We start from the raw sequence: 25,523 nt of genomic DNA, 5'->3' as shown, positions 1-25,523 counted from the left end.
CATAGGAGTTCAATATCTTCCCCAATTTAGTTGAAGCAACTGCTTATGAGCAAATAAAAAGAAAAGGCCAGTTAAGTAGTGGCTGGACAAATTTAAATATATGTAGGCAACGAATGAAAATAATATGAAGTAACTCAATTTCTTAATTGAATGAAGGTGAAATAAAAAGCTCAACACCTTGAATTTGATCCAGACTAAGTGTTTCTAAGTTATAATATAGTGGCCAAAGTTATAAATAAAAAGTACAAGAATCTATACACACATGTTAATGAAATTAACACATGCCTACAACCAAACAAGGTCAAAAGGCCACTAGAAGTACAGGAAGCATTGTGCCAGATCAATATATATGTAGTATTGAAAAAGAAAGATTCATTAATAATATTACTGAATGTGTTTTTATTAATTGCTGTACATAGTATTACTCACTATTATAAATATGCCTTAGTTTCTTGATCTTGTACTAGTTACCTGTTGGTGTCTATAGCCCTTGTTCTAACCCCAACATTAAAGCCAACTTTAAAGCTAGATATAAGCCACAGAGAGGCCTTTAGTGCTGCTGCAAAGAATGTGAGACACCATTCAGGATTCCTTAATTATAATATACTTAATAAGCTAGCTATAACAAATAAAAACACTTAGTGACACTATAATAAATAAGAGTTCAAGCAAATGTTTTGCAACTATTAATGAGACAAGAAAACAACAACAGAACAAAAACCTGAACACCAGGATGTGTCTCATGCATGAACTCAAACAATTTGTTCACAACAGTTTTTAGGAACTTCCAGTGAGCTCTTAGAAACCTCGGGTACTGTCCAACAACATACCTGCAGAAAGAGAGGAGGATTATGTACAAGATTTCAAAAAAGTACTGGTTGTATACCTCCAACCAAGTTTCTCATAGTTCTCAAATTTACACATGTGACTATCTTTGATCAGAATAAACATTTTTTGTAGTCAAAACAGAAATGCAAAGTAAACTATTATCACAACTAGGGAGGTGGGACGTAGACAATATCTCGATAAGTAAATGATGAGTTTATAGTTGAATCAGAAAGTATAAGCAGTGAAGCTAAGAACACACATGTATGTATATATAAATCATCCAACTAATCCCCAACAACCCATAAATCATTTACTTGTATTAAAGCTGTTTGTTGAAGTAAGAACTAAATAAATTGATAAGATAAGTATATTTGTTCAAGTAAAACTGAAATAACCCCAAAAAAAATCAAACACCAACTCTAATGAATGAAAGCCAAGGAAGAAAGAGCTTACCCCACATCTCAACAACATTTTCCAATTTCTAAAAACAAAATCTGAAATAGAATTGAATAGAGAGAAGTTAGGGCAAGAGATTGAAATAAAATAGAAAGATTCAGATTTTACCCAAAATTGCAGAAAAAAAAGATGAGAGACTTGTATTTCTAAGAGAAAAATCTAAAATGACAGAGAGTAATCTATATTCATAATTCTACTTTGGTTAGGAGTGCCCAACAAGAGTAATAGTTGCACACTTAATTGCTACATTGTACCTAAAGAGATGAAATGATAAAAGAAAAATTATGCCAGGCATAAAGAGTATAAGCAAGGGAAAATGATTTCACAGCACAATAAGATTAAAACAAGAGGAATTATGTATATGTATAAGACAATGTACAGACATGGGTTTCACAAGTCTATTAAAAGTAGGGATAAGTATATTTTTGGTTCAATAACAAACATAGAAAGCTAGATCAAGGTTATATGTACAGAGAAGATTCACTTCATCATGGTGAGCTCTATTAATAAATCAAGTTCAAACAAACACTCAATTGAAATTTGTAATGTGTCTTGACAAAAATTGATTGGCTCGGACAATATTCAATATTCAAATTTATTACTTACATAAACTATATTCAATTGTATAAAATTCCTGGTCATAACGACATATATTTATTTTATTCATCATTTATAATTTGTATGTTCATCCCAAATCATAAATCTACCATGTTCATTACCAATCCTACAGTGGACTATGGTATTTTTAGCCTTTTTCTTTGTTTTTTCTGTTCTGTATCACAAAGAAATCTATGGCTCATGGCATAGAAGTTTACCTAAAAGAAAGAAATGCTACTATATATATGTATATGTGTTGTATGCACACAGGTTTTGTTATTTCTCTAGCTTTGAATATAATATAAAAAAAATGAAATCAGATTATAAATCACCCTAGAAGTTCACCCTATATTTATATATTGATTATATGAAATTTGTATAAAAAAAACTCACCTCACAAAGATGTTCTTGCTTCCAGAAGGGGAGAATCATTATGTGAGGCAGAGATAGACGAGACAACTAGAAAAATGACCTCCGTTGTGTCCTCCGGAAGCTCTCACCGACGTCATGTGCTCCAGAGACTCGCGTGAGGCAGAGAATGACTAGACGAAACCAGAAATTAGTGAGTGAGTGGTTGTGTAGATGAGAGTGAGTGGAGGAGAATAACGTGGTTTTTACATTGGGGAATCCTTTCTAGATAAAAAATTGTTGGACATGTGAAAATTCTGGGCTTTTTATCCTTGTAAATCTTAGTCTGACATTAATATTCTTTGGCAATCTCCTTATTTTTATTAGCATTTTAATACCATCCATTCTAATCAGAGTTGACGCTTTTGTTCGGCTAGTTTATTATAAGACTAGTACTTGTGAACTAGTTTGCATTTAACCCTCTCACCTTTGTGGTGTGTTTTGTATAAACATAACTGAAACATTGGATCATCTGTTCAGCATTGCAGCAAAGCTAGATCATTATGATGTGAATTGTTGAATGAAGTTGATTATGTTGGGTATTACCTAAAATATGTGAGACAGTATAGATGGAGAACCTATATGTTTTTGGTAAAAGTGAGATCGTGGCTGTAATGTGGAACAATGTGATATGCATCTTTTGAGGTCATCAAAGATATGATATCATTGTAGAAAAGGATTAGGTTATCAACTTACCATTGAGCTTCAGTAAATGAAATTCAAGGATTTTCTCCTTTCTCTAATTACTCTTACTTGGACTAATATTTTTTTTAGTGGTGTTAGCTTTGTTTGGTTTCTTTAAATAGAGTTTAAGTTTTTTCGATTTCTTGTATTTAAAGATACTACATCACATTCTTGTAACTATAAATACATAATTTTTTGAAATTTAATGAAAGTTTTGTTTCTTATAAAATACCGTAAAATACATAAACAACATCTAGATTATCATATTTCTTCTCTGAAACATAAATACTGAAATCCCTGTTTCTTTGTGTCTTCATTTTTCAATCATGCTATTCACAAATAATCCCTGTTTCTTTGTATCTTCATTTTTCAATTTATTTTAACAAGAAATATATAAAATTTATATGCAAGCATTAGAAGATTAACTTCGGCAAATCAACTTTCCAGGTTGAGAACAGTTTACCTTGACCATTATCATTTGCTCTACAAACAATTAGCACATACTTGAGAAGCGGAATAAGAGTAAGCGAGTATATTATCAAAGATAAAGCTCCAATCAAATCTTCTGGGTCTTTAATCCCATCAGGGAAAGTGTTGTAGAAAACATACAACGGAGATGTGCCTAAATCTCCATATACCACTCCAAGGCTCTGGAATGCAAGTTGCAGAAGCATTACTGCTGAAAGCTTCTGGACAAGACAGAACAAAACCAAATCAACAAAGGAACTAAATACGTAGCATCACATGCTAAATTTCTATAAATTTTTGTTTACTCTCATGGCTAGTACCTGGCCATTTTTAATGCATCACACAAGCAAATTAAAGTAGAACATACAAATCAACAATAAAATTTTGAGAGAAGCGTATTTCTACATTCTTTCTATGAAGTAAGATGTGCACAAATAACGTCTAGCTCAGAAGTGAAAAATACAGAAGTATCAGTGCTAATATTTTCTAAACAAAACAAAAGCAATTCAGTAAGGGAACCATGCAACTATCATAATATGCCCAATTTCATCAAATTCATTAATCTCATTGCCCGCCATTTTCAGAATACATCCCACAGGAAATTAAAATAGGGCCTAGAGAATTGTAATCTACCCTGAGCACAAGCATACAACTATATTGCAGCAATCCCTTCTATATCGGTAATATCCATTTTGACGATTTCCCATATTGTGAGAAAAATCCAAAGCTTTTGAAGTAAAATTTTTGCCAGGTACCATGAGTTTGACTTTGATAGGTATTTCAAAAGGATGAAAGACTAAGAGAAAGAGATCTCCAAGAACAAGAAACAAGTATACCTTTTCTGTGTACATGTTTTTAAGCTTTCTAGCCTCTTCGTACATGGGTTGATCAAGCTTCTGATCTATAGTCCACACAGTACAATTTCTATCAGGACCTTGATCAGTCGTCATATTTGTAGCCATTTTCAACTTGACCATTCAAACTATTCCTCAGAGTTCAACCAATTCACCTCTAAGTTTTTTTCTTCATCAATACTTCAGTTGTGCCATCAGCTTTCTACATATATTGAAAGCCATAAAACTCAACAAGTTCAAATCAAAAGGGTTAAAGGAACAGCTTTGAGCTAAATGTTAACCTATAAAAAAATTATATGGAGATTTTCCTTGTTCAACATACAGACCAAGGTAAATTACAGCATAAAAGGATTGATAATGTAAATATTGGACAAAAATAATCAACCATACCTTTAGAAATTGTAAATACTCGTGATGGTCAATAAATGATAAAGACATGGAATTTACTAGCATTCAATAAGCTTGAATAAAGGTAACACCATAAATTGGTTGATCAAGCAAATAAAGAATAAATCTAAAGGAATTAAGGAATGGAAAGCATCAAGATGCCAAATATGAAAATTTCTCAGTTCCAAAATTAAAATGAAATTCCCAAAGCTTAAAATGAAACTTTTAAGAACCCCCAAGACCTCTTGGTCCAATTTAAAAAAAACTCAACCAAAAAAAAAACTGAAGAGCTTAAAAATGCAGTGACACTATAAAGAAAGGAAAGAAAAAAAAATGTAACCTAAACAGTGAAATTCCCAAATGGGTTTCACCTAAAGCTATACATAACACATCAGAGCACAAAAGATCAAGAAAACACAATAAAGAAGATGGAAAAAAAACGAAAGCCCAGTAAAGAAATTGACATACCCATGAAGAAAAAAGGCGAGGAAGTGAAAACCCAGATCCTAAAAAAATGGTTCTTCGAGTTTTTCATAATTTTAGACGGCATAGAAGAATAAATAGTGAAGTTTGAATAAAAGGGTTGTTGAGTGATGCTCTGCTTGGTTGTGTAGACGAAAAAAAAAAAGAGAAAGAAAGAGAAGCTGAGAAGCAAAGAGAAGCAAGAAAGAGAAGCTAAGAAGCAAAGAAAGAGACTAGGAAACCAGAAAGAAAGAGAAGCAAAGAGAAGCAAAGAGAGGCAAAGAGACGAAAGAAAGAAAGAAAGAGAGGCAAAGAGACAAAACCAGAAATTAGGGATTCAATGGAGGCTTAGGGGTTCGGAGGCTGAGACTAGTTTACTGTGTGCTTCCGTGTCTCTTATTTTCATTTGGCGCCTAGTTATATATTTCATATGGCGCCAAATGAAATTTCACATATGGGGCCGTGTGTTTTTTTAATTGCTTATTAATAGCACTTTTAAATAAGTGTTATTTTTTAATGTAATATATACTAAAAATTGTTGTAGTGACAGAGTGGCCTGTGCCACGTATATGTTGAGGGAGGATGCCCGCATTTGATGGGAGGTGGCTTCACAGACCAGGGATGTCACTACTCTGAGTTGGGAAGGATTTAAGGACTTGTTCATCCAGAAATATTATAATGTTGTCGTGAGGGCATTAAAAGTTAATGAGTTTGTGGGTTTGGTGCAGGGCAATATGACTGTTACTGAGTATGCCCTAAAATTTGACAGGCTTGCGAATTTTGCACCAGATCTTGTGCCTATTGATGCTGCTAGGCAGAATAGATTTATCAGGGGGCTTAATGCTATGATAGCCTGGGATGTTAGGATTACAACGGTACCTGAAGGAACAACTTATGCCCAGGCCATTGAGAAGGCTCTTACCACTGAGGAAGCGGAGAACAAGATTTGGAGAGAAAGTGCGGTGAGGCGCGAGGGCTGCAGAATGGTGCCTCCCTATTCAGGGACAGGCAGGGGCGGAGGCCCCAGTGACTTCAAGAGAAAGACTCCTGACACTTCGACCACTGCTAGTCCTGATATGAGGGGTCGGGGTGGTCAGGGTGTCCGTCAGGGTGGCGGCAAGGCGTGGCGGACCTATCCAGAGTGCCCAAGGTGTAGAAGGCGTCACCTGTGTGAATGTCGGGCGAAAGCTTGTTTTGTGTGCAGAACAGTAGGGCATCTCAGGAAAGACTACCCAACAGTGAAGAAAGGTGAAGCAGGAAAAGTGGATAGCTTGACTCAAGCTCGAGTATTCGCTTTGACACAGGCAGAGGCCGAGGCTAGTCCCTTGGTAGTGACAGGTCAGCTTTCCAGCGCTGGCTCTCCTTTTACTGTATTGATTGATTCTGGTGCTACACATTCCTTTGTTTCTAGTAAAGTGATTGATAGATTGTGTAGACCTATTGAATATCGGAATGCAGGGTTTGGGACTTTATTGCCTACAGGGGAATTGGTAATTTCTAGGAGATGGATTAGGGCACTGCCAGTGATGGTTGATAGTAGGGAACTTTCGGTAGATCTAATTGAGTTAGACATGGAGGATTTTGATATGATCTTAGGGATGGACTGGTTGGTCAGATATGGGGCTACTATTGATTGCAGGAAGAAGATGGTGACTTTTGAGCCTGAGGGCGAGGATCCTTTTGTCTTTCTGGGGGCGGTATGTGGACCCCGCGTACCCATGATTTTAGCATTGAGAGCCAGAGACTTGTTGCAGGGGGGATGCATAGGTTTTCTGGCCAGTGTAGTGGATACCACTAGGGTTATGCCAGCAGGGCCGGGAGAGACCAGATTGGTGTGTGATTTTTTAGACATATTTCCTGAGGATCTACCAGGGTTGCCGCCGTGTAGGGAGATTCAGTTTGAGATTGAGTTAGCACTGGGGACAGAGCCAGTATCAAGGACACCATATAGAATGGCACCAGTTGAGTTGAAGGAACTAAAGATACAGTTGCAGGAGCTTCTGGATTTGGGATTCATCAGACCTACTTACTCACCATGGGGTGCTCCAGTGTCATTTGTTAAGAAGAAGGACGGGACATTGAGGATGTGTATAGATTACAAGGAATTGAACAAGTTGACTATCAAGAATAAGTACTCTCTACCAAGAATTGATGACATGTTCGATTAGCTGCAAGGAAAGACGGTGTTCTCAAAGATTGATCTACGATCTGGTTATCACCAGCTGAGGATCAAAGATGAGGATATACCGAAGACGGCCTTCCGGACGCGATATGGGCACTATGAGTTCTTGGTCATGTCTTTTGGTTTGACCAATGCCCTGGAAACTTTTATGGATTTGATGAACAAGGTGTTCAAGGACTTCTTGGATCTGTTTGTCATTGTCTTCATCGACGACATTCTAGTATACTCTAGTTTAGAGGCAGAGCATGAGCAGCATCTTCGATAGGTTTTACAGAGATTAAGGGAACACCAGTTATATGCTAAGTTTAAGAAGTGTACATTTTGGTTACCAGAGGTGACTTTCCTTGGGCATATAGTTGGTGCATAAGGGATTAAGGTGGAAGCAGTGAGAGATTGGCTGAGGCCAAGGAATGCCTCAGAGGTGCGGAGTTTCCTTGGGTTGGTAGGTTATTACAGGTGGTTTGTGGAGGGATTTTCAAATATTGCTAAACCGATGACAGAATTGACAAGAAAGAATCAGAGGTTTGTTTGGTCAGAGAAGTGTGAGAACAGTTTCCAAGAGTTGAAGCGACGACTTATTTCTGCACCTGTGCTAAGTCTTCCTTCGGAGGAAGGAAAGTTTGTGGTTTACTGTGATGCATCGAGGATGGGTTTAGGCTGCATGCTGATGCAGAATGAGAAATTTATAGCTTATGCATCGCGGTAGCTGAAGGAGTATGAACATCAGTATCCTACTCATGATTTGGAACTAGCAGCAGTGGTATTCGCACTGAAGGTGTGGCGTCATTACCTGTATGGGGAGAAGTGCGAGATATACACTGACCATAAGAGTTTGAAATATTTCTTCACTCAGAAGGATCTGAACATGAGACAGAGGCACTGGTTGGAGCTGGTTAAGGATTATGACTGCGATATCCTTTACCACCCAGAGAAGGCCAATGTGGTGGTAGATGTGTTGAGTAGGAGGGGTCCAGGACAATTGTATAGTTCCACCCAGATCTCGAGAGAGTTAGTTGATGAGATGGCCAGGGCAAAGATAGAATTGGTGGTGGGCCAGTTTGCTAATATTACCTTGTAGTCAACCCTGCTAGAGAGGATCAAGGAGGGACAAGTGGTGGATGCGCAGTTGCGAGATGTTAGGCAGCATGTCTTAGCTGGGACAACTAAGGATTATTCTATTTCTGAGATTGGTATGCTTCGATATCAGGGACGGATTTGTGTTCCGGCAGATGAGGGGATCAGACGAGAGATACTGGATGAGTCTCACACTACGCCATACTCACTTCATCCGGGTACCACGAAGATGTATCAGGATCTACGGACATTATATTGGTGGCCTGGGATGAAGAAGGATGTGGTAGAGTATGTGTCTAGATGTTTGACATGTCAGCAGGTAAAGGCTGAGCATCAGTGAGCAGCGGGATTGCTTCAGCCTCTGGGCATCCCAGAGTGGAAGTGGGAGGACATCACGATGGATTTTGTGGGAGGACTACCTAGGACAGTGGGACTTTGTGACTCAGTGTGGGTGATAGTAGACAGATACACCAAGTCAGCTCATTTTCTGCCAGTGAAGTCCACCTATACAGTGGAACAGTATGCAGAGTTGTATGTGAGGGAGATAGTTCGTCTCCATGGGGTTCCAAAGTCTATTGTATCTGATCAATATCTTATCTTTACCTCTAAGTTTTGGGGAACTCTACAGAGAGCTATGGGGACCCAGTTGAAGTTTAGTATAGCTTTCCATCCTCAGACCGATGGACAGTCTGAGAGGATGATTCAGGTGTTGGAGGACATGCTCAGGGCGTGTGTGATTGATTTCGAGGGATTTTGGAGTAAGTATCTACCGTTGATTGAGTTCTCGCATAACAACAGTTATCAATCCACGATTGGAGTGGCTCCTTATGAAATGTTATATGGGAGAAAGTGTAGATCACCCATTCATTGGGATGAGATGGGTGAGAGGAAGTATTTAGGGCCATATATGGTTCAGAAGACTAATGAAGCTATTGAGAAGATTCGAGCTAGAATGCTTGCCTCGCAGAGTAGGCAGAAAAGCTATGCTGATCCTAAGTGTAGGGACGTGGAGTTCCAGGTTGGGGACCACGTGTTTCTGCGAGTTTCACCATTGAGAGGGGTGAAGAGATTTGGGGTAAAGGGCAAGTTGAGCCCTCGGTTTGTTGGACCTTTCGAGATTCTAGAAAGGATTGGACAGGTGGCTTACAGGTTGGCCTTGCCACCATCGCTGTCAGGAGTTCATGATGTATTCCATGTCTCCATGTTGCGGAAGTATGTTTCAAATACGACGCATGTGCTAAAGTATGGAGACTTAGAGTTACAGACAGATTTTTCCTATGAAGAGCGACCAGTTCAGATTTTGGATCGGAAGGACAAAGTTCTACGGAATAAGACGATTCCGTTAGTTAAAGTGTTGTGGAAAAATAGCAAGGTCGAGGAAGCGACTTGGGAGTTAGAGACAGTGATGTGGGATCAGTGTCTTGAGCAATTCAGGTAAATTTCGAGGACGAAATTCTCAGTAGGAGGGGATAGTTGCAACGACCCAAAATTACTGATATGGCTTAAGGGCCTTGATTAGTGTGCCGGGAGGGGATAATTGGTTTATGTGTGAGTTTATTGATTTAATGCATGATTATATGATAAGCATGCTTGTATGATTATATGAATGTAAGTGTGGTTAAATGTTATATCTGTGATAACCACATTATTATGTGGGTAGATCTGCAGCGAGCGACTTGAGGAGATCCTAGGGAGCTAGATAGCGGGAAAGTCACAACGGGGCTTAATATTTGACTTTGGACAAGTCAAGGGTATTTCAGGTATCGGGTGGTTATTTAGACTATCGGGTTATGGAAATAAATATATGGAGATATATTTGAGGTTAGGAAGCTTAGGCGGGAAATTTGGGGAATTTTACTATTTTGCCCTTGGGGACGTTTCTGGTACCTCGAGCCTTGGGATTATCTTAATCACTTAAGGATAGACTTAAGAGGCTTTAGAAAAATAGTATAACAAATTAGACAGACTCTTTCCTCTTCCTCTCTTTCTCTCTCAAAGGAAAAACACAGAACTTAGAAACTTTAGCTGGAATTCAGAGGATTTGAACTGAAGTTTGAGGAATTAGCTGTGCTCTAACCAAGGAACACTCAACCAAGGCCAAGGTAAGAATTAAGTTTTATGTTTGAGGATTAGAATTCTGAGTTTTGACTGAATATTAAGGGTGTTTATGGTTTGAATATTTAAGGATTGAATTGGAGCTGAGAAGCTTGGGTTTTGGCTCAGAAATTGTTAAGGAAGTGGTTCATCAGAGAAGGTAAGCCTCAATTCGTAATTTAGAGGTTAAAATCTAAGTTTGCATGATTGGATTTTGTGTTTTTGAGCTATTGGGTTTTAGAAATCACAATGGGATTCTGAGGGGTTTTTAAGCTGGATTTTTGTTGGATTATGCTGTTAGGATCATGCTAAAAGTCTTGTGATTAATGGGTTTTGGTATTAGGGTGCTTTGGGGTGGTTTTGAATAAGGTTAGGATGTTAGAAATGGTGGATTTTCTGGGCACGAAGGTTTGGGCCACGACTCTATTCTAGAGCGCTGCGGCCCTACGATGCAAAGGAGCCAGGGAGGCTCGACCGAAGGGGAGCGCCACGGCGCAACAGGGCAGCACCACGACGTGTGTCTGCCTTCAGAGAGGCTTGGTCTCTATTTCAAGGGCGGGCCGCGACTAGGTTTCTGGGGTCACAGCCCTTAGGTGCATTTTTTATCTTTTGGGGATTTTAAGCGCGGGAACCTAACCTAGGGTGCTCGGGATTGATTTCACCACCGTGTTTGGTGGAATTCAATGTCCCGAAAGCTAGCATTGTACCTGAAAACCTTTATTTGAATATTAATGGAATCCATTACCTTGTTTGTGACTAGGTGTTAAGCTAGGGCTCTGGAAGCAGATCATGCTCGAGAGTCGTCGCTCGTAGTCAGTGAACGTGGAAATTAAAGGTAAGAAAACTGCACTCACTTGTGTATTTGTAATGGGACTAAGAGTTCCCTAATATGTATGCTTTGAAAGGATGGTATTATGCCATGTAAACAGTAAACCAACGGCCTAAGAGTGCCAAGGTTACACAAGCGCATAGAGTGTAGCTTGGCCACTGGTAGCCGAGGACAGCTTATTATGCACTGAGCTTGGTTTAAGCGGGCCGGAGTCAGTGGGGTAAACAGAGGGTGCGACCTAAGTTGTCGGCCCTGATAATCATGTAACTTGATTGTTTTTAATGCTTGGTTGTATCTTTGATTCTGAATACGTGCTATGTTATTAATGTGAGTGCTAAGTGTTTGATCATGCTTAAGGGATTATTCATCTGTTATTGTTGTTTGTGATGCATATTATGTTTTCTTGCTGGGCCTTGGCTCACGGGTGCTACGTGGTGCAGGTAAAGGCAAGGGCAAACTTGATCAGCCCTGACTTGGAGAGCTCTGTGAGCTGAATGTACATGACCAACTGCTCAGCCGCCACGGTTGAGGGGAAGGCAGGAGCAGGGGAACCAGAAATGTCTGTTTTGCCTTAGAATGGCTAACGTGTGTTTAAACCTTGGAAATTTGTAAACTGACTTTCGATCGCTGTTTTTTTTTGGGATCCCATTTATAAAATGTTTTGCTATATAGAATGTACACTTTTGAGACCAAAATCTTTTAACCCTAGCACATTAGTGGTGTCAGTATCATGTTTTAACTAAATGACTTGATTAGCGAGTCCTGCATCTTTATAAACACACAGTGTAGCGGTCTTGGCTATCCAAGGCGTTACATCGAAGGAACTGAAAGCTAAGTTCCTAGCGATCAGAAGTGACTCGCAGCTAGTGGTCAACCAAATCATTGGCGAATACCAAGCCCACAAACTACGCATGGCCATCTACCTCAACAAAGCCAAGGACATGCTTGTCCAGTTTGATCGCTACAAGATCGAACATGTCCCTAGAGAACAAAATTTTGCGTCGATTCATTAGCAAAGTTAGCAAGCGTAAGAGATGTGGAGACCCTCAATTTCGTTCTAATCATGTTCTTATCAACGCCTAACATCAACCCCACCGCAGACGACGTCATTGGCGATCACGCCATCAGCGAGCATGTCACTAGCGATCACGCCCTTGGCAATTCCACCAATGGAGATCACAACACTTCAATGCTATTTGACAAAGAAAAAACATGGATGGCCCTCATCATCAAATATCTAAGTGATGGTGTCCTCCCATTGGATCGTAACTTGGCAAGGAAGATGTTGTACCAAGCTCCTCGCTATGTCATGCAGGACGATCGCCTATACCGAAGGGGACATTTGATGCCACTACTATGATGTGTTACCAAGGAAATGGCCCAAACCTTGTTGCAAAAGGTTAACAAAGGATTTTTCGGTGACCATGCCGAGGGCAGAGCCTCTCCAAAATGGTACTGCGACAAGGTTACTTTTGGCCAACAATGAATGAGGATTCCATGGTGTACGCAAGAAAGTGCGACAAGTGCAAAAGGTTCACTAAAATCCCAAGAACCCGTCTGAATGAACTAAATATTGTGCAAAGTCCATGGTCATTTGCAGTGTGGGGGATTGACTTGAGAGGCAAACTTGCTACAGGCCGGAGCAGAGTCAAGTATGCACTGGTCGCCGTTGACTATTTCACTAAATGGTGTGAGGTAGAGCCATTGGTGACCATCACTTCTAAGAAAGTACTGGAATTTATCATGAAGAATATCATTTGTCGTTATGGGTTGTCGTATAAGATTGTGTCTGACAATGGAACTCAATTGTGAAGAGCTTTTCAGCAGTGGCACAACTGTAGGCAAATGGACAAGTATAGGCCATCAATAAGACCCTCAAAGATACTTTAAAGAAGCACCTAGAGGAAGCGAAATAAGCTTGGCCAGACGAACTTCTAGAGGTAATATGGTCCTACAGGGTCACGACCTAAACTTCCACCGGCCACACGCCCTTTGCACTCGCCTATGGCTACGAGGCCATGCTACCCGTTGAAGTAGACATTTCTTCGCACAGAAAAGCGAACTACGATTAATGGCGGAACGAGGCACTGCTTGCCAATTCCCTAGATCTCATTGAAGAAAGGAATGGGCAAGCTAACTTGCAGGTGGCAACCTACAAACAAAGGGTGGCTCACTACTTCAATGCTCGGGTCAAGGACATAAATTTCTCCATTGATAACCTCATCCTGAATCATCTTGAGAATGGTTAAATATAATTGTTAAGTTGTTTACACAATGAGGTGCAAAACACTTAACAATTTTTCATTTAAGTTTAATTGAAAACATGAGATTATGTAGTAGGCATCTAAAAGTGACTTTTATGGGTCGAAAATGATACATGGATGTATACAATGATCCCCAAAAAGTTTGGTAGCATTTTAATAAACTTTAGGACCAATGGAAAGGCCAAAAGTAAGAGAAGGTGGCAATGCGTCGCCTCCTAAGAGATGTTACATCGCCTAAATGAAAAGGGGCTCAAAAGCCCCAGCAAACGATACATCGCTTGCTAGTAGGCGACATATCACATGGCAGGCGATACATTGTGTAACGTCCCAAATTCGCTAATAAGGCTTAGTTTCTTGATTAGTGTGCTGGGAGGGCATAATTGGATTTATATGTGAAATTAATTGAATATATGTGTGATTATGTGACATACATGATTTATATGGTCATACGAATATATATATATATATGCATGTTTATGTGTATTAAATATGCATGTGGGCCCATTTGTGATAATAAGGGCATATTTGTAATTTCGACCCATAGTGGGTATAAATATAATTATATGTGTTATATGATTGAGACCACATTATTATGTGAATATATCTGCGATATTCGGTTCGAGGCGATCTTAGAGAGCGAGTTAGCGGATAAGTCACAACAAGGTCAAATACCCGACTCGGGGTGAGCCTAGGGATATTTTGGAAAACTTAATGCGTATTCGGGATTTATCAGGTAATTGGTAGTTATTTGGTGATTAATTGGGTATGTCGAGATTAATTGAGAAGTTATAGTGTTATTTTAGGATTAGCGGGAAATGTGGCAAATGACAGTATCGCCCTTGGGGGCATTAAAGAGTAAGGCTTCGATTTAGGGGCACTTTAGTCTTTTTTGTGTCAAGGGATAGACTTAGGCAGCCTTGAGAAACAACCAGAAAAACAAAAAAAAAACACACAACTCACATTCTCTCTCTCTCTCTCTCTCTCTCTCTTTCTCGTTCATCTCTCTCTCTTGAGCCTTGGGAAGCATTTGAAATTTTTGGAGAATTAGCTTGGAAATCGAAGAGGCTGGAGGCTAGGATTTGTTCAGGTTCAGCTTAGAGGTTGTGATCACTCATTTGAGGTAAGCTTCAAACTATGTTTAATAAATTTCAAATTTAGTTTTTTGGGGTATTGAGTTTCTCAAACTTAGGGTTTGAATTTTGGGTTGTGATTAAGTTTTAGTCTAGTTGTTGGTGTAGTTGGGTTGCCTTGGGTGTAGTATTGATGCATAGGGGTTCAATTTTGGCTTGGGTTCATGTTTAGGGTGAATTCTGATGATTTTGGCTCAGGGAAAACGCAGGTAAAATGCTAGGAATTCAGAGTTTGCGGGGTCGTGCCGCGGCGCTACTCTTGGAGCGTTGAGGCCCACATGAACTCAGAGGCCTAAAGGGGTTCACTGAACCACCTTAGCGCCGCGGTGCGTGTCCAAGAAATGGACTTGGGAGGCTCTCTAACTTGTAGAGGCCTGCAATGCTTTTGAGGGGCACCACGACTCAAATAGGGAATTTTGGCCAAATGGAATTTTTAAGCTCAGGAACTCAAACCTAAAGGCTCGGGAAGAATTGTACTACCCGGTTTAGTAGAATTCGAGGTCCTGAAGGCTAGTATATAATTTCAAAGCTCTTAATTAGTTTAGATCTTGATGATTACCATCATTGCATTGTGACTAGGTTATTCTGCTAGGGTTTAGGAATAAGGTCGTGCTCAGGATCACCATACCTTATTCGCTCGGGACTCGAGGTAAGAAAATTGCACCTTGGTTGTGGTCAAGGTTCGGACCCCTATTATTGGATATGACTGTGATTATAAATGTGATTACTCGACTAGGAATGCTGTTATATGCTACATTTTATTGTGTGTTATGCAATCTATATTTTTGATTATGTCTAATCTAAAAGCTCGGCCTAAGGGAGCCGGGGTCGACAGCAAGCGTGCGGAACACAGCTCGACCTAAGAGTGTGGGGCCTGAACGTCAGCTAAACACTCAGAAATGTCGATTGCACTTGTCTAACTCATTGATTGTTAACTTGGATCATGTGTTTATTTGAGCAGGTTTTTACTGCTAAGCTTATTGTTTATATTCTGTTGCTTATTAAATCTGATGATTTAAGTTTTCTTGTTGAGCCTTGGCTCATGGATGCTATGTGGTGTAGGTAAGGGAATGGGGAAGTTGGACCAGCTATGAGTTGGAGAGCTTTAAAGGCGATGTGTACAATGGCAACTGCACGACCGCTACGGCTGAGGGATCAACAGGGACTAAAGCCAAAACTTTGATTTTGCCGCTTAGGCCGACTTACATTGTAATTATTTTTGGGAGGTGTAAATGCCTTGTGAACACTTATTTTTGGGATCCCATCTACAGACTTAAACTTTTTTATGAAAACAACTATTCCTAAGAACAAAATCTTTAAACCCTAATCCACTAATTGTCCTTAGTTACATGTTTATATCCAAATGACTTGATTAGCAAGTCCAGCACTATTTAAAATACACAGTGTAATGGTCTTCGCTATTGAGGGCATTGCAACTTGGTATAAGACCATTCTAAGTTTAAGGGTTCCTGAAGACTTGTAATGACCCGAATTTGCTAATCGGGCTTAGGGCCTTGATTAGTGTGCCTGGAGGGCAATAAATGATTTAATATGCTAATACGTGGATTTATGTGTATATATGATAATGATGCATGTTTAGTTGAGTTAAATGTGCATGTGGGCCCGTCTGTGTATTAGGGGCATAAATGTGATAAATGCGATATATATGTTATATTTTTGTACATCACGATCCGAGACAGTCCTGGGGAGAGGTTAGTCGGAAAGTCACAACAAGGTTGAGATTCGGACTCGGGGTGAGTCGAGGGGTAATTTGGGTACTAGGTGTGTTACGGGATTATCAGGACATGAAAATAAATATTTGGAGATATATTTGAGGACAGAATGACTAGGCGGGAATATTGGGGAAATTTACCATTTTGCCCTCGGGGACGTTTTGGTACCCCGAGCCTTGAGGTAACCACATAGACTTAAGCTGAATAAAACAAAAAGGAAGAATTAATTAGAAGCTTTGGGGAACCGACTTATACTTCTGCTTTCAGCTGAGATAGCTTTCAACTTCTTTTCTCTTTCACTCTCTAAGGAAAACTCAAAGGAAAACTTGGAGGAATTGGCTAGAAACTAGAAGGGTTTCAGCTGAGATATCTTAGGAGCTTGAAGCTTAAGGATTGAGGATCAACCCCAGGGATTGAGTTCAGCAAAGGTAAGCTTTAATTATTAAGGTTTTGTCTAAGAATTGTTGCTGGTTTGCTGGAGTTGCATGTTAGTTAAACTTGATCTGTCTTGAGTGTTTTAGCTAAGTTTTGGAGTAGGTTTTAATGGGGTTTTGGTGCTGTTACTTAGCTGAAATAATTGTGTTGGTTATCTAGGAGTGTTAGCCAAGTTTTGGGTGAATTGGCTTGAGGAAAGGTGTAGAAAGATGGTGAGAAAATCTAGGTTCGGTGATGAGGGCCGCGACCCTAGGATGGGCGAGCGGCCGAGGGTAGCCTAGGAGTTCATGCGCGCTGCGGCGCTTGGTGCGCGCGTCGCGGCCCGTGTGTGTTGCAGGGGTGTGCTAGCCTCTGTTTTGAGGCTAGCCACGGCTCTTGTGGGTGGGGCCGCAGCTCTTAGTGCCAGTCTGTGCTTTTAAGGGTATTTAGGCATGGGAACTCAATGGGTAAGGCTTGGGATGGATTTTATCACCCGAATTTATAGAATTCAATGTCCCAGAGGTTAGGGTTATGGTTCAGAGTTATTTATTGGATTAGAATTTGATGGATGGATATTGTTAATATGTTGTGACTAGTGATTCAGAGAGGCTCAAGTTAGAGGACTGTGCTCGGGACATCGGTGCTCGGAGAGCTCGGGACTCAAGTAAGAAAACCCTTGTTTCCATTGAGCTTGTGTGCAGGGCTAAGCCCAATGTGCTTGAATAGAATTGATATGCAGGGCCGAGCCCCAATATGTTAGAACTGCGGGGCGTAGCCCTTTAACTGATTATGCTAGAATTTTGTACTTGCTTGTTATACTATGTATGTTATTATGTCAATGATCGGCAAGAGCCGAGAACGGTGTAGGCCGAGAACGGCGAAGGACCAGGAATGACGTTGGGCACGTTGAGTGTAAGGCCAAGAACGGCAAGGGGTTGGGAGCAGCGTTGAGCACGTGGAGTGCGAGTTTCCAGGGCGAGTCCCTTAAAGGATACCTGGGATATCCTCACGGTGTGGCCTGCGAACCCGGGGCTTGGTAAATGCCTGGGACGGCTAGGCCGTATGTGTTTAGCCCGTTGGTGGCCTCTTTATATGCTTGATATATGTGTTGCATATGTTATCTGTTTGTGGGTTTTCTTGCTGGGCTTCGGCTCACAGATGCTCTGTGGTGCAGGTAAGGGTAAAGAGAAGGTCAACCAACCATGAGTACAGCAGGCGTGAGGCGGCATGTACATGTTTGGCCAGCCTGGCTGCCACAGCCAGAGGATTTTTGAAAGATGCTTGTAAATAAACCTAGTTTTTGTCGTTTAGTCGACTTGGTTCAATTTATATGTTGTAAATATTTCTAAACTGTATTTTGGGATCCCAAGTGTAAAACTTTTATGATTTTCTATGGAAATTATTATTTCTAAAGTTTTTCCTCTATTTAAGGCTTAATTACACTATTTGATCTAAAACCTCGATTAGCGAGTTGGAAGCACGTTTTTAAACTCACATAGTAACGGTTCTAGGGAAGTAGGGCGTTACAACTTGGTATCAGAGCGAGCCAAGGTTATTGGTTCTGGAGATTGACCGAACATGTACACACGCTGTCAATGAGAGGCTCAACTCAAGGTTGGTTGGTAAGATTGGCTAATATGTCTGAAAATGTGTTTGAATGCCCTGTTTGCCTGCTTATTTTGTATAGAGCATGATGAATGAGTTAACATATGCTTGATGTTAGGGCATGGCCCGTTGTGTGTGATATGTTATATGAGATATTATTGTGGATGACTGATGTGCCTGGGAGGTTGTTTTGGATGTTGTTATCATGCCTGATGAGCGGCGTCATTGGTCGCGGGCATATTTGTTGAGATGCCTCGACAATCAGCCAGGCTCTGCGGCAGTAGGGCCGAGGATGACAACCAGGGTCAAGACCCTCCACCTGCCCCACAGAACTGGCAAGAGATGTTTGCTGAGATGGAAGCGAGACTGCAGCGAACAGAGGAAGAGTTGCGACAGTTGAGGCAGCAGGCCCCGCCTCAGGTTACTGGGCTGTCAGTGCAGCAAGTTGCAGCGCCAGTGGCAGTGCAGACTGCTACGGAGAATAAGTGGGAACCTTTTTATGAGAGGTTCAGGAAGCAGCATCCTCCCACCTTCGAGGGTGGATCAGACCCACTGCGGGCAGAGCAGTGGATGAATATGATTGCTTCAATTCTGGATTTTATGAGAGTTCAGGGGAACGAGAGGGTAGCCTGTGCTAGCTACATGTTCAGAGAGGATGCCCGTATCTGGTGGGACGTGGTAGTTCAGAGAAGGGATGTATCAGTTATGACCTGGGAGGAATTCAAAAACTTGTTTAATGAGAAGTACTACAATGTGGCAGTACGAGCTGTGAAGGTTGATGAGTTTATCAACCTGACTCAGAATCGATCGAGAGTGATAGAGTATGCAATAAAGTTTGATAGATTGGCGAAGTTTGCGCCAGATCTAGGGCTGACAGATGCGGCCAGGAGGGATAGGTTCGTGCAGGGGTTGAATGTTATGATCGCCTGCGATGTGAATATTTCCTTGGATCCAGAAACTACTACTTACGGCCAAGCGGTAAACAAGACCCTTACTGCTGAGAGGGCCGAAGATTAGATTTGGAAGGATAGCGCTGTTAGGTGCGATGCCAAGAGGACAATGCCTCCTTTTGTTGGATTCAGTCATGGTGGTGGTTCCAGTGAGCAGAAGAGGAAGGCCCCAGATTCCTTTGTTCCTCCCAGTTCAGATAGGAGGGCACGGGGTGCTTCTACTGGCCGTCAGGGTGGCAGTGATAATTGGAGGAGTTTTCCTATGTGTTCGCGGTGCAGGCGTCGACACCAGGGTGAGTGCAGGATCAGGGCCTGCTTTGTTTGTGGAAGTGTCAGCCATCTGAAGAGGGATTTCCCTCAAGTTAAGAAGGAGGAGCAGAAGCAGGGTGACAGTCTTACTCCTGCCAGGGTATTCACTTTGACACAGACTGAGGCGGAGGCTAGTCCCTCAGTTGTGACAGGTCAGATTTCTAGTGATGGTTCTTTGTATACTGCATTGTTTGATTCAGGGGCCACCCATTCATTTGTATCTGCTAGGGTGATAGATCAACTTTGTAGACCTAGTGGTGTGCATGCTAGGGGATTCCAGACTTTGTTGCCAACAAGAGAATTGGTAGTCTCTAGGAAGTGGATTAGAGCATTACCAGTAGAGGTAGATGGTAGGGAGCTGTCTGTTGATTTGATTGAGCTAGAGATGGATGACTTTGACATGATTCTGGGAATGGATTGGCTACCCAAGTATGGGGCAACGATTGACTGCAGGCGCAGAATGGTGACTTTTGAACCAGAAAGGGAGGTACCCTTTGTATTTGTGGGGTTAGTTAATGGACCGCGTGTACCAATGATTTCAGCCTTAAGAACTAGGGACATGATGCAGGAAGGTTGCATAGGATTCCTGGCAAGCGTTGTGGATACTTCTAGGGTGGTGTCGGTTGGACCGGGTGAGACTAGATTGGTGTGTGAGTTTCCGGATTTGTTTCCAGCGGATCTGCCGGGGTTGCCGCCGCAGCGGGAGATTGACTTTGTTATAGAATTGGTACTAGGAGCGGAGCCAGTATCTAGGACACCTTATAGAATGGCTCCGGTGGAGCTAAAGGAGTTGAAGATTCAGTTGCATGAGTTACTTGATTTGGGGTTCATCATACTGAGTTTCTCGCCATGGGGTGCTCCAATGTTGTTCGTTAAGAAGAAGGATGGGTCCCTTAGAATGTGCATTGATTGTAGGTTGTTGAACAAGTTAACCATTAAGAACAAGTATCCACTACCTAGGATCGACGATTTATTTGATCAGCTACAGGGAAGAATAGTGTTTTCCAAGATAGATCTACGATCAGGTTACCATCAGCTAAGAATTAAAGAGGAGGACATACCAAATATCGCTTTCCGGACGAGGTATGGACACTATGAATTTCTGGTTATGTCCTTTGGATTAACCAATGCCCCAGCAGCTTTCATGGACCTGATGAATAGGGTTTTCAAGGATTATCTGGACAAGTTTGTGATCGTATTCATCGACGACATCCTAGTGTACTCCCAGTCAGAGGCAGAGCATGAGCAGCATTTGCGGTTGGTACTACAGCGGTTGAGGGAGCATAAGTTATATGCTAAGTTCAGTAAGTGTGAGTTCTGGTTTCCACAAGTTACATTTCTGGGCCATATTGTCAGTAAGGAGGGGATTCTGGTTGACCCAAGTAAGATTGAGGCGGTCAGAGATTGGCCTAGACCGAGTATTGTTCCTGAAGTGAGAAGCTTTCTGGGTTTAGCAGGGTATTATCGACGGTTTGTTGAGGGGTTCTCCAGAATAGCTACGCCATTGAAAGAACTGACAAAGAAGAAGACATGGTTTGTCTGGATGGACAGGTGTGAGAACAGTTTTAAGGAACTGAAGCGGCGACTGATTACTGCGCCAGTGTTAAGCTTGCCGACAGAGAATGAAAAGTTTGTGGTCTACTGTGATGCATCTAGGTAGGGTTTGGGGTGCGTGTTGATGCAAGCTGGCAAGGTGATAGCCTATGCATCGAGACAGTTGAAGGAATATGAGTAGAGATATCCTACGCATGACCAGGAGTTGGCAGCGGTGGTGTTTGCACTTAAGATTTGGAGGCATTATCTTTATGGTGAGAAGTGCGAGATATACAACGACCATAAGAGCTTAAAGTATTTCTTTACACAGAAGGACCTGAATATGCGCCAGAGGCGGTGGCTGGAGTTGGTTAAGGATTATGATTGTGATATCCTATACCATCCTGGGAAGGCTAATGTAGTGGCTGATGCATTGAGTCGGAAGGGCCCAGGACAGTTGTTTAGCTCGAGGCAGATATCTGATAAGTTAGCTGAGGAGATGACCAGAGCAAGTATAGAGTTGGTGGTTGGTCAGTTGGCCAACATCCCTCTTCAGTCTACACTCCTTGAGAGGATCAAGGAAGCATAAGGGAAAGATTCTCAGTTGTGAGGTCATAGGGAGAGTGCCTTAGTCGGAGCGACAAAGGACTTTTCCATTTCAGAGATGGGGTTACTGAAGTACAAGGGTCGGATCTGTGTTCCGATGGACTCTAATATCCGGCGAGAGATCTTGGATGAATCGCATACCACTCCCTATTCTTTGCACTCGGGTACAACGAAGATGTACCAGGACTTGAGAGCTCTGTATTGGTGGTCGGGCATGAAGAGGGGTGTGGTGGATTATGTGGCTAAGTGCTTAACTTGTCAGCAGGTTAAGGCTGAGCACCAGAGGCCAGCGGGGTTGTTGCAGCCTTTGGGGATTCCAGAATGGAAGTGGGAAGATATTACTATGGACTTCGTAGTTGGCTTATCGAGAACTGTGGGTCAGCATGACTCAGTGTGGGTGATTGTGGATAGGTATACCAAGTCTGCCCACTTTTTGCCTGTTAGGACAACTTATACTGTGGAGCAGTATGCTGAGTTGTATGTAAAGGAGATTGTTCGACTTCATGGGGCTCCGAGGTCGATAGTGTCGGACAGAGACCCCACCTTTACTTCCAAGTTTTGGGAGAGTCTGTAGAAGGCTATGGGCACGCAGTTGCGATTTAGTACCGCTTATCATCCTCAGACAGATGGGCAGTCAGAGAGGACGATTCAGATATTGGAGGATCTGCTGCGAGCCTGTGTGCTTGATTTTGGGGGATCGTGGAGTAAGTATCTCCCTTTGATCGATTTCTCGTACAACAATAGTTATCAGGCGACCATTGGTGTGGCTCCGTATGAAATGCTTTATGGAAGGAAGTGTAGATCACATATCCATTAGGATGAGACAGGTGAGAGGAGTTATTTGGGTCCAGAGATGGTTCAGAGGACCAATGAGGTAATTGAGAAGATTAGAGCGCGTATGCTCACCTCCCAGAGTCGACAGAAAAGCTATTCAGACCTGAAACGCAGGAGGGTGGAATTTCGGGTTGGTGATCATGTGTTCCTTAGTGTTTCACCCATGAGGGGTGTGAAATGATTTGGTGTTCGAGGCAAGTTGAACCCTAGGTTTGTTGGCCCCTTCGAGATTCTAGAACAGGTTGGGGAGGTAGCCTACAGATTAGCGATGCCTCCAGCTTTATCAGGGGTTCATGATGTTTTCTATGCATCCATGCTCCGAAAGTATATGTCAGATTCAACGCATGTTCTAAGTTTTGAGAATCTGGAGCTTGATCAGGATTTGTCCTATGAGGAGAAGTCAGTTCAGATTCTTGACTGAAAAGATAAGGTCTTGAGGAACAAGACCATCACCTTGGTGAAAGTGTTGTGGAGAAACAACAAGGTTGAGGAGGCGACGTGGGAACTTGAGTCAGAGATGAGGGAGCGGTACCCTGAGTTGTTCAGGTAATTTTGAGGACGAAATTTCTGTAAGGAGGGGATAGTTGTAACGACCCGAATTTGCTAATCGGGCTTAGGGCCTTGATTAGTGTGCCTGGAGGGCAATAAATGATTTAATATGCTAATACGTGGATTTATGTGTATATATGATAATGATGCATGTTTAGTTGAGTTAAATGTGCATGTGGGCCCATTTGTGTATTAGGGGCATAAATGTGATAAATGCGATATATATATATATGTTATATGTTTGTGCAGCACGATCCGAGACAGTCCTGGGGAGCGGTTAGTCGGAAAGTCACAACAGGGTTGAGATTCGGACTCGGGGTGAGTCGAGGGGTAATTTGGGTACTAGGTGTTACGGGATTATCGGGACATGAAAATAAATATTTGGAGATATATTTGATGATAGAATGACTAGGCGGGAATATTGGGGAAATTTACCATTTTGCCCTCAGGGACGTTTTGGTACCCCGAGCCTTGAGGTAACCACATAGACTTAAACTGAATAAAACAAAAAGGAAGAATTAATTAGAAGCTTTGGGGAACCGACTTATACTTCTGCTTTTAGCTGAGATAGCTTTCAACTTCTTTTCTCTTTCACTCTCTAAGGCAAACTCAAAGGAAAACTTGGAGGAATTGGCTAGAAACTAGAAGGATTTCAGCTGAGATATCTTAGGAGCTTGAAGCTTAAGGATTGAGGATCAACCCCAGGGATTGAGTTCAGCAAAGGTAAGTTTAATTATTAAGGTTTTGTCTAAGAATTGCTGCTGGTTTGCTGGAGTTGCATATTAGTTAAACTTGATCTGTCTTGAGTGTTTTAGCTAAGTTTTGGAGTAGGTTTTAATGGGGTTTTGGTGCTGTTACTGAGCTGAAATAATTGTGTTGGTTATCTAGGAGTGTTAGCCAAGTTTTGGGTGAATTGGCTTGAGGAAAGGTGTAGAAAGATGGTGAGAAAATCTGGGTTCGGTGATGAGGGCCGCGACCCTAGGATGGGTGCGCCACGGCCCGTGTACGCGAGCGGCCGAGGGCGGCCGAGGAGTTCATGCGCGCCGCGGCGCTTGGTGCGTGCGTCGCGGCCCGTGTGTGTTGTAGGGGTGTGCTAGCCTTTGTTTTGAGGCTAGTCGCGGCTCTTGTGGGTGGGGTCGCGACTCTTAGTGCCAGTCTGTGCTTTTAAGGGTATTTAGGCTTGGGAACTCAATGGTAAGGCTCGAGATGGATTTTATCACCCGGATTGATAGAATTCAAGGTCCCAGAGGTTATGGCTCGGCGTTATTTATCGGATTAGAATTTGATGGATGGATATTGTTAATATGTTGTGACTAGGGATTCGGAGAGGCTCAAGTTAGAGGACTCTGCTCGGGACATCGGTGCTCGGAGAGCTCGGGACTCAGGTAAGAAAACTCTTGTTCCCATAGAGCTTGTGTGCAGGGCTGAGCCCAATGTGCTTGAATAGAATTGATATGCAGGGCTGAGCCCCAATATGTTAGAACTGCGAGGCGTAGCCCTTTAACTGATTATGCTAGAATTATGTACTTGCTTGTTATACTATGTATGTTATTATGTGAATGATCGGCAAGAGCCGGGAACGGTGTAGGCCGAGAACGGCGAAGGGCCGGGAATGGCGTTGGGCACGTTGAGTGCAAGGCCGAGAACGGCAAGGGGCCGGGAGCAGCGTTGAGCACGTGGAGTGCGAGTTGCTAGGCCGAGTCCCTAAAAGGATACCTGGGATATCCTCACGGCGTGACCCGCGAACCTAGGGCTTGGTAAATTCCTAGGACGGCTGTAACGCCCTACTACCTTAGAGCCGTTACTTAGTGAGTTTAAAAAAAATAGAAATCGTGCTTTTGACTGACTCTAAGTGGTTTCTAAAACCAAAAGTGTGAATAAATCATAATTTAAGGCTGTACTCTTTGAAAATGTTTAGTTTCATTGAAAACGTTAAGTATCCAACATCTGGGATCCCAAAATAAGGTTTACAAAATATTTACAACTCAAAAATAGATTTACACCAGGTTAACTATCAAAAGAATGGATTAATACAGCCATTTACAAAATGCCCCCAACCAAAGCAGTCGGGCAGGCTGAACATGTACGCGCCGCCCCCACGCTCTCCATACTCATGGCCGGTTGACTGACTCCTTGCTTTTACCTGCCACACGGAGCACCCGTGAGCCGAAGCCCAGCAAGAAAACCCAAATAGTACATAACATATGCAAATAATATAGCTGGCATAATTCACAGATAAATAGGAAAACCATCAGATTAAACAAGCACGACCA

General features: G+C 42.0%; 1 protein-coding gene across 1 annotated transcript; it reads right to left on the bottom strand.

The window, feature by feature from the left end:
- Window positions 1-3,386: 3,386 nt before the first annotated feature.
- On the bottom strand, window positions 3,387-4,391 carry LOC133815061 (potassium transporter 10-like). The gene is made up of 2 exons (XM_062247948.1): window positions 4,278-4,391; window positions 3,387-3,662 (listed from the first exon to the last, which is right to left on the bottom strand). The coding sequence occupies exons 1-2, from the start codon at window positions 4,389-4,391 to the stop codon at window positions 3,387-3,389; spliced, it is 390 nt and encodes a 129-aa protein (XP_062103932.1).
- Window positions 4,392-25,523: the final 21,132 nt, after the last annotated feature.

The sequence above is a fragment of the Humulus lupulus genome, chromosome 2, assembly GCF_963169125.1.
Source record: "Humulus lupulus chromosome 2, drHumLupu1.1, whole genome shotgun sequence".
NCBI classification, from domain to species: Eukaryota; Viridiplantae; Streptophyta; class Magnoliopsida; order Rosales; family Cannabaceae; genus Humulus; species Humulus lupulus.
This window is presented reverse-complemented; position numbering and strand designations above follow the sequence as displayed.

What these genes read in the sequence shown, in the direction of transcription:
- LOC133815061 (XM_062247948.1), bottom strand. Translation starts at nt 4,391, where the DNA reads ATGACGACTGATCAAGGTCCTGATAGAAATTGTACTGTGTGGACTATA. An exon ending in AAAACATGTACACAGAAAAG is followed by an intron (nt 3,663 to 4,277) that starts GTATACTTGTTT and finishes TGTCTTGTCCAG; the next exon opens with AAGCTTTCAGCAGTAATGCT.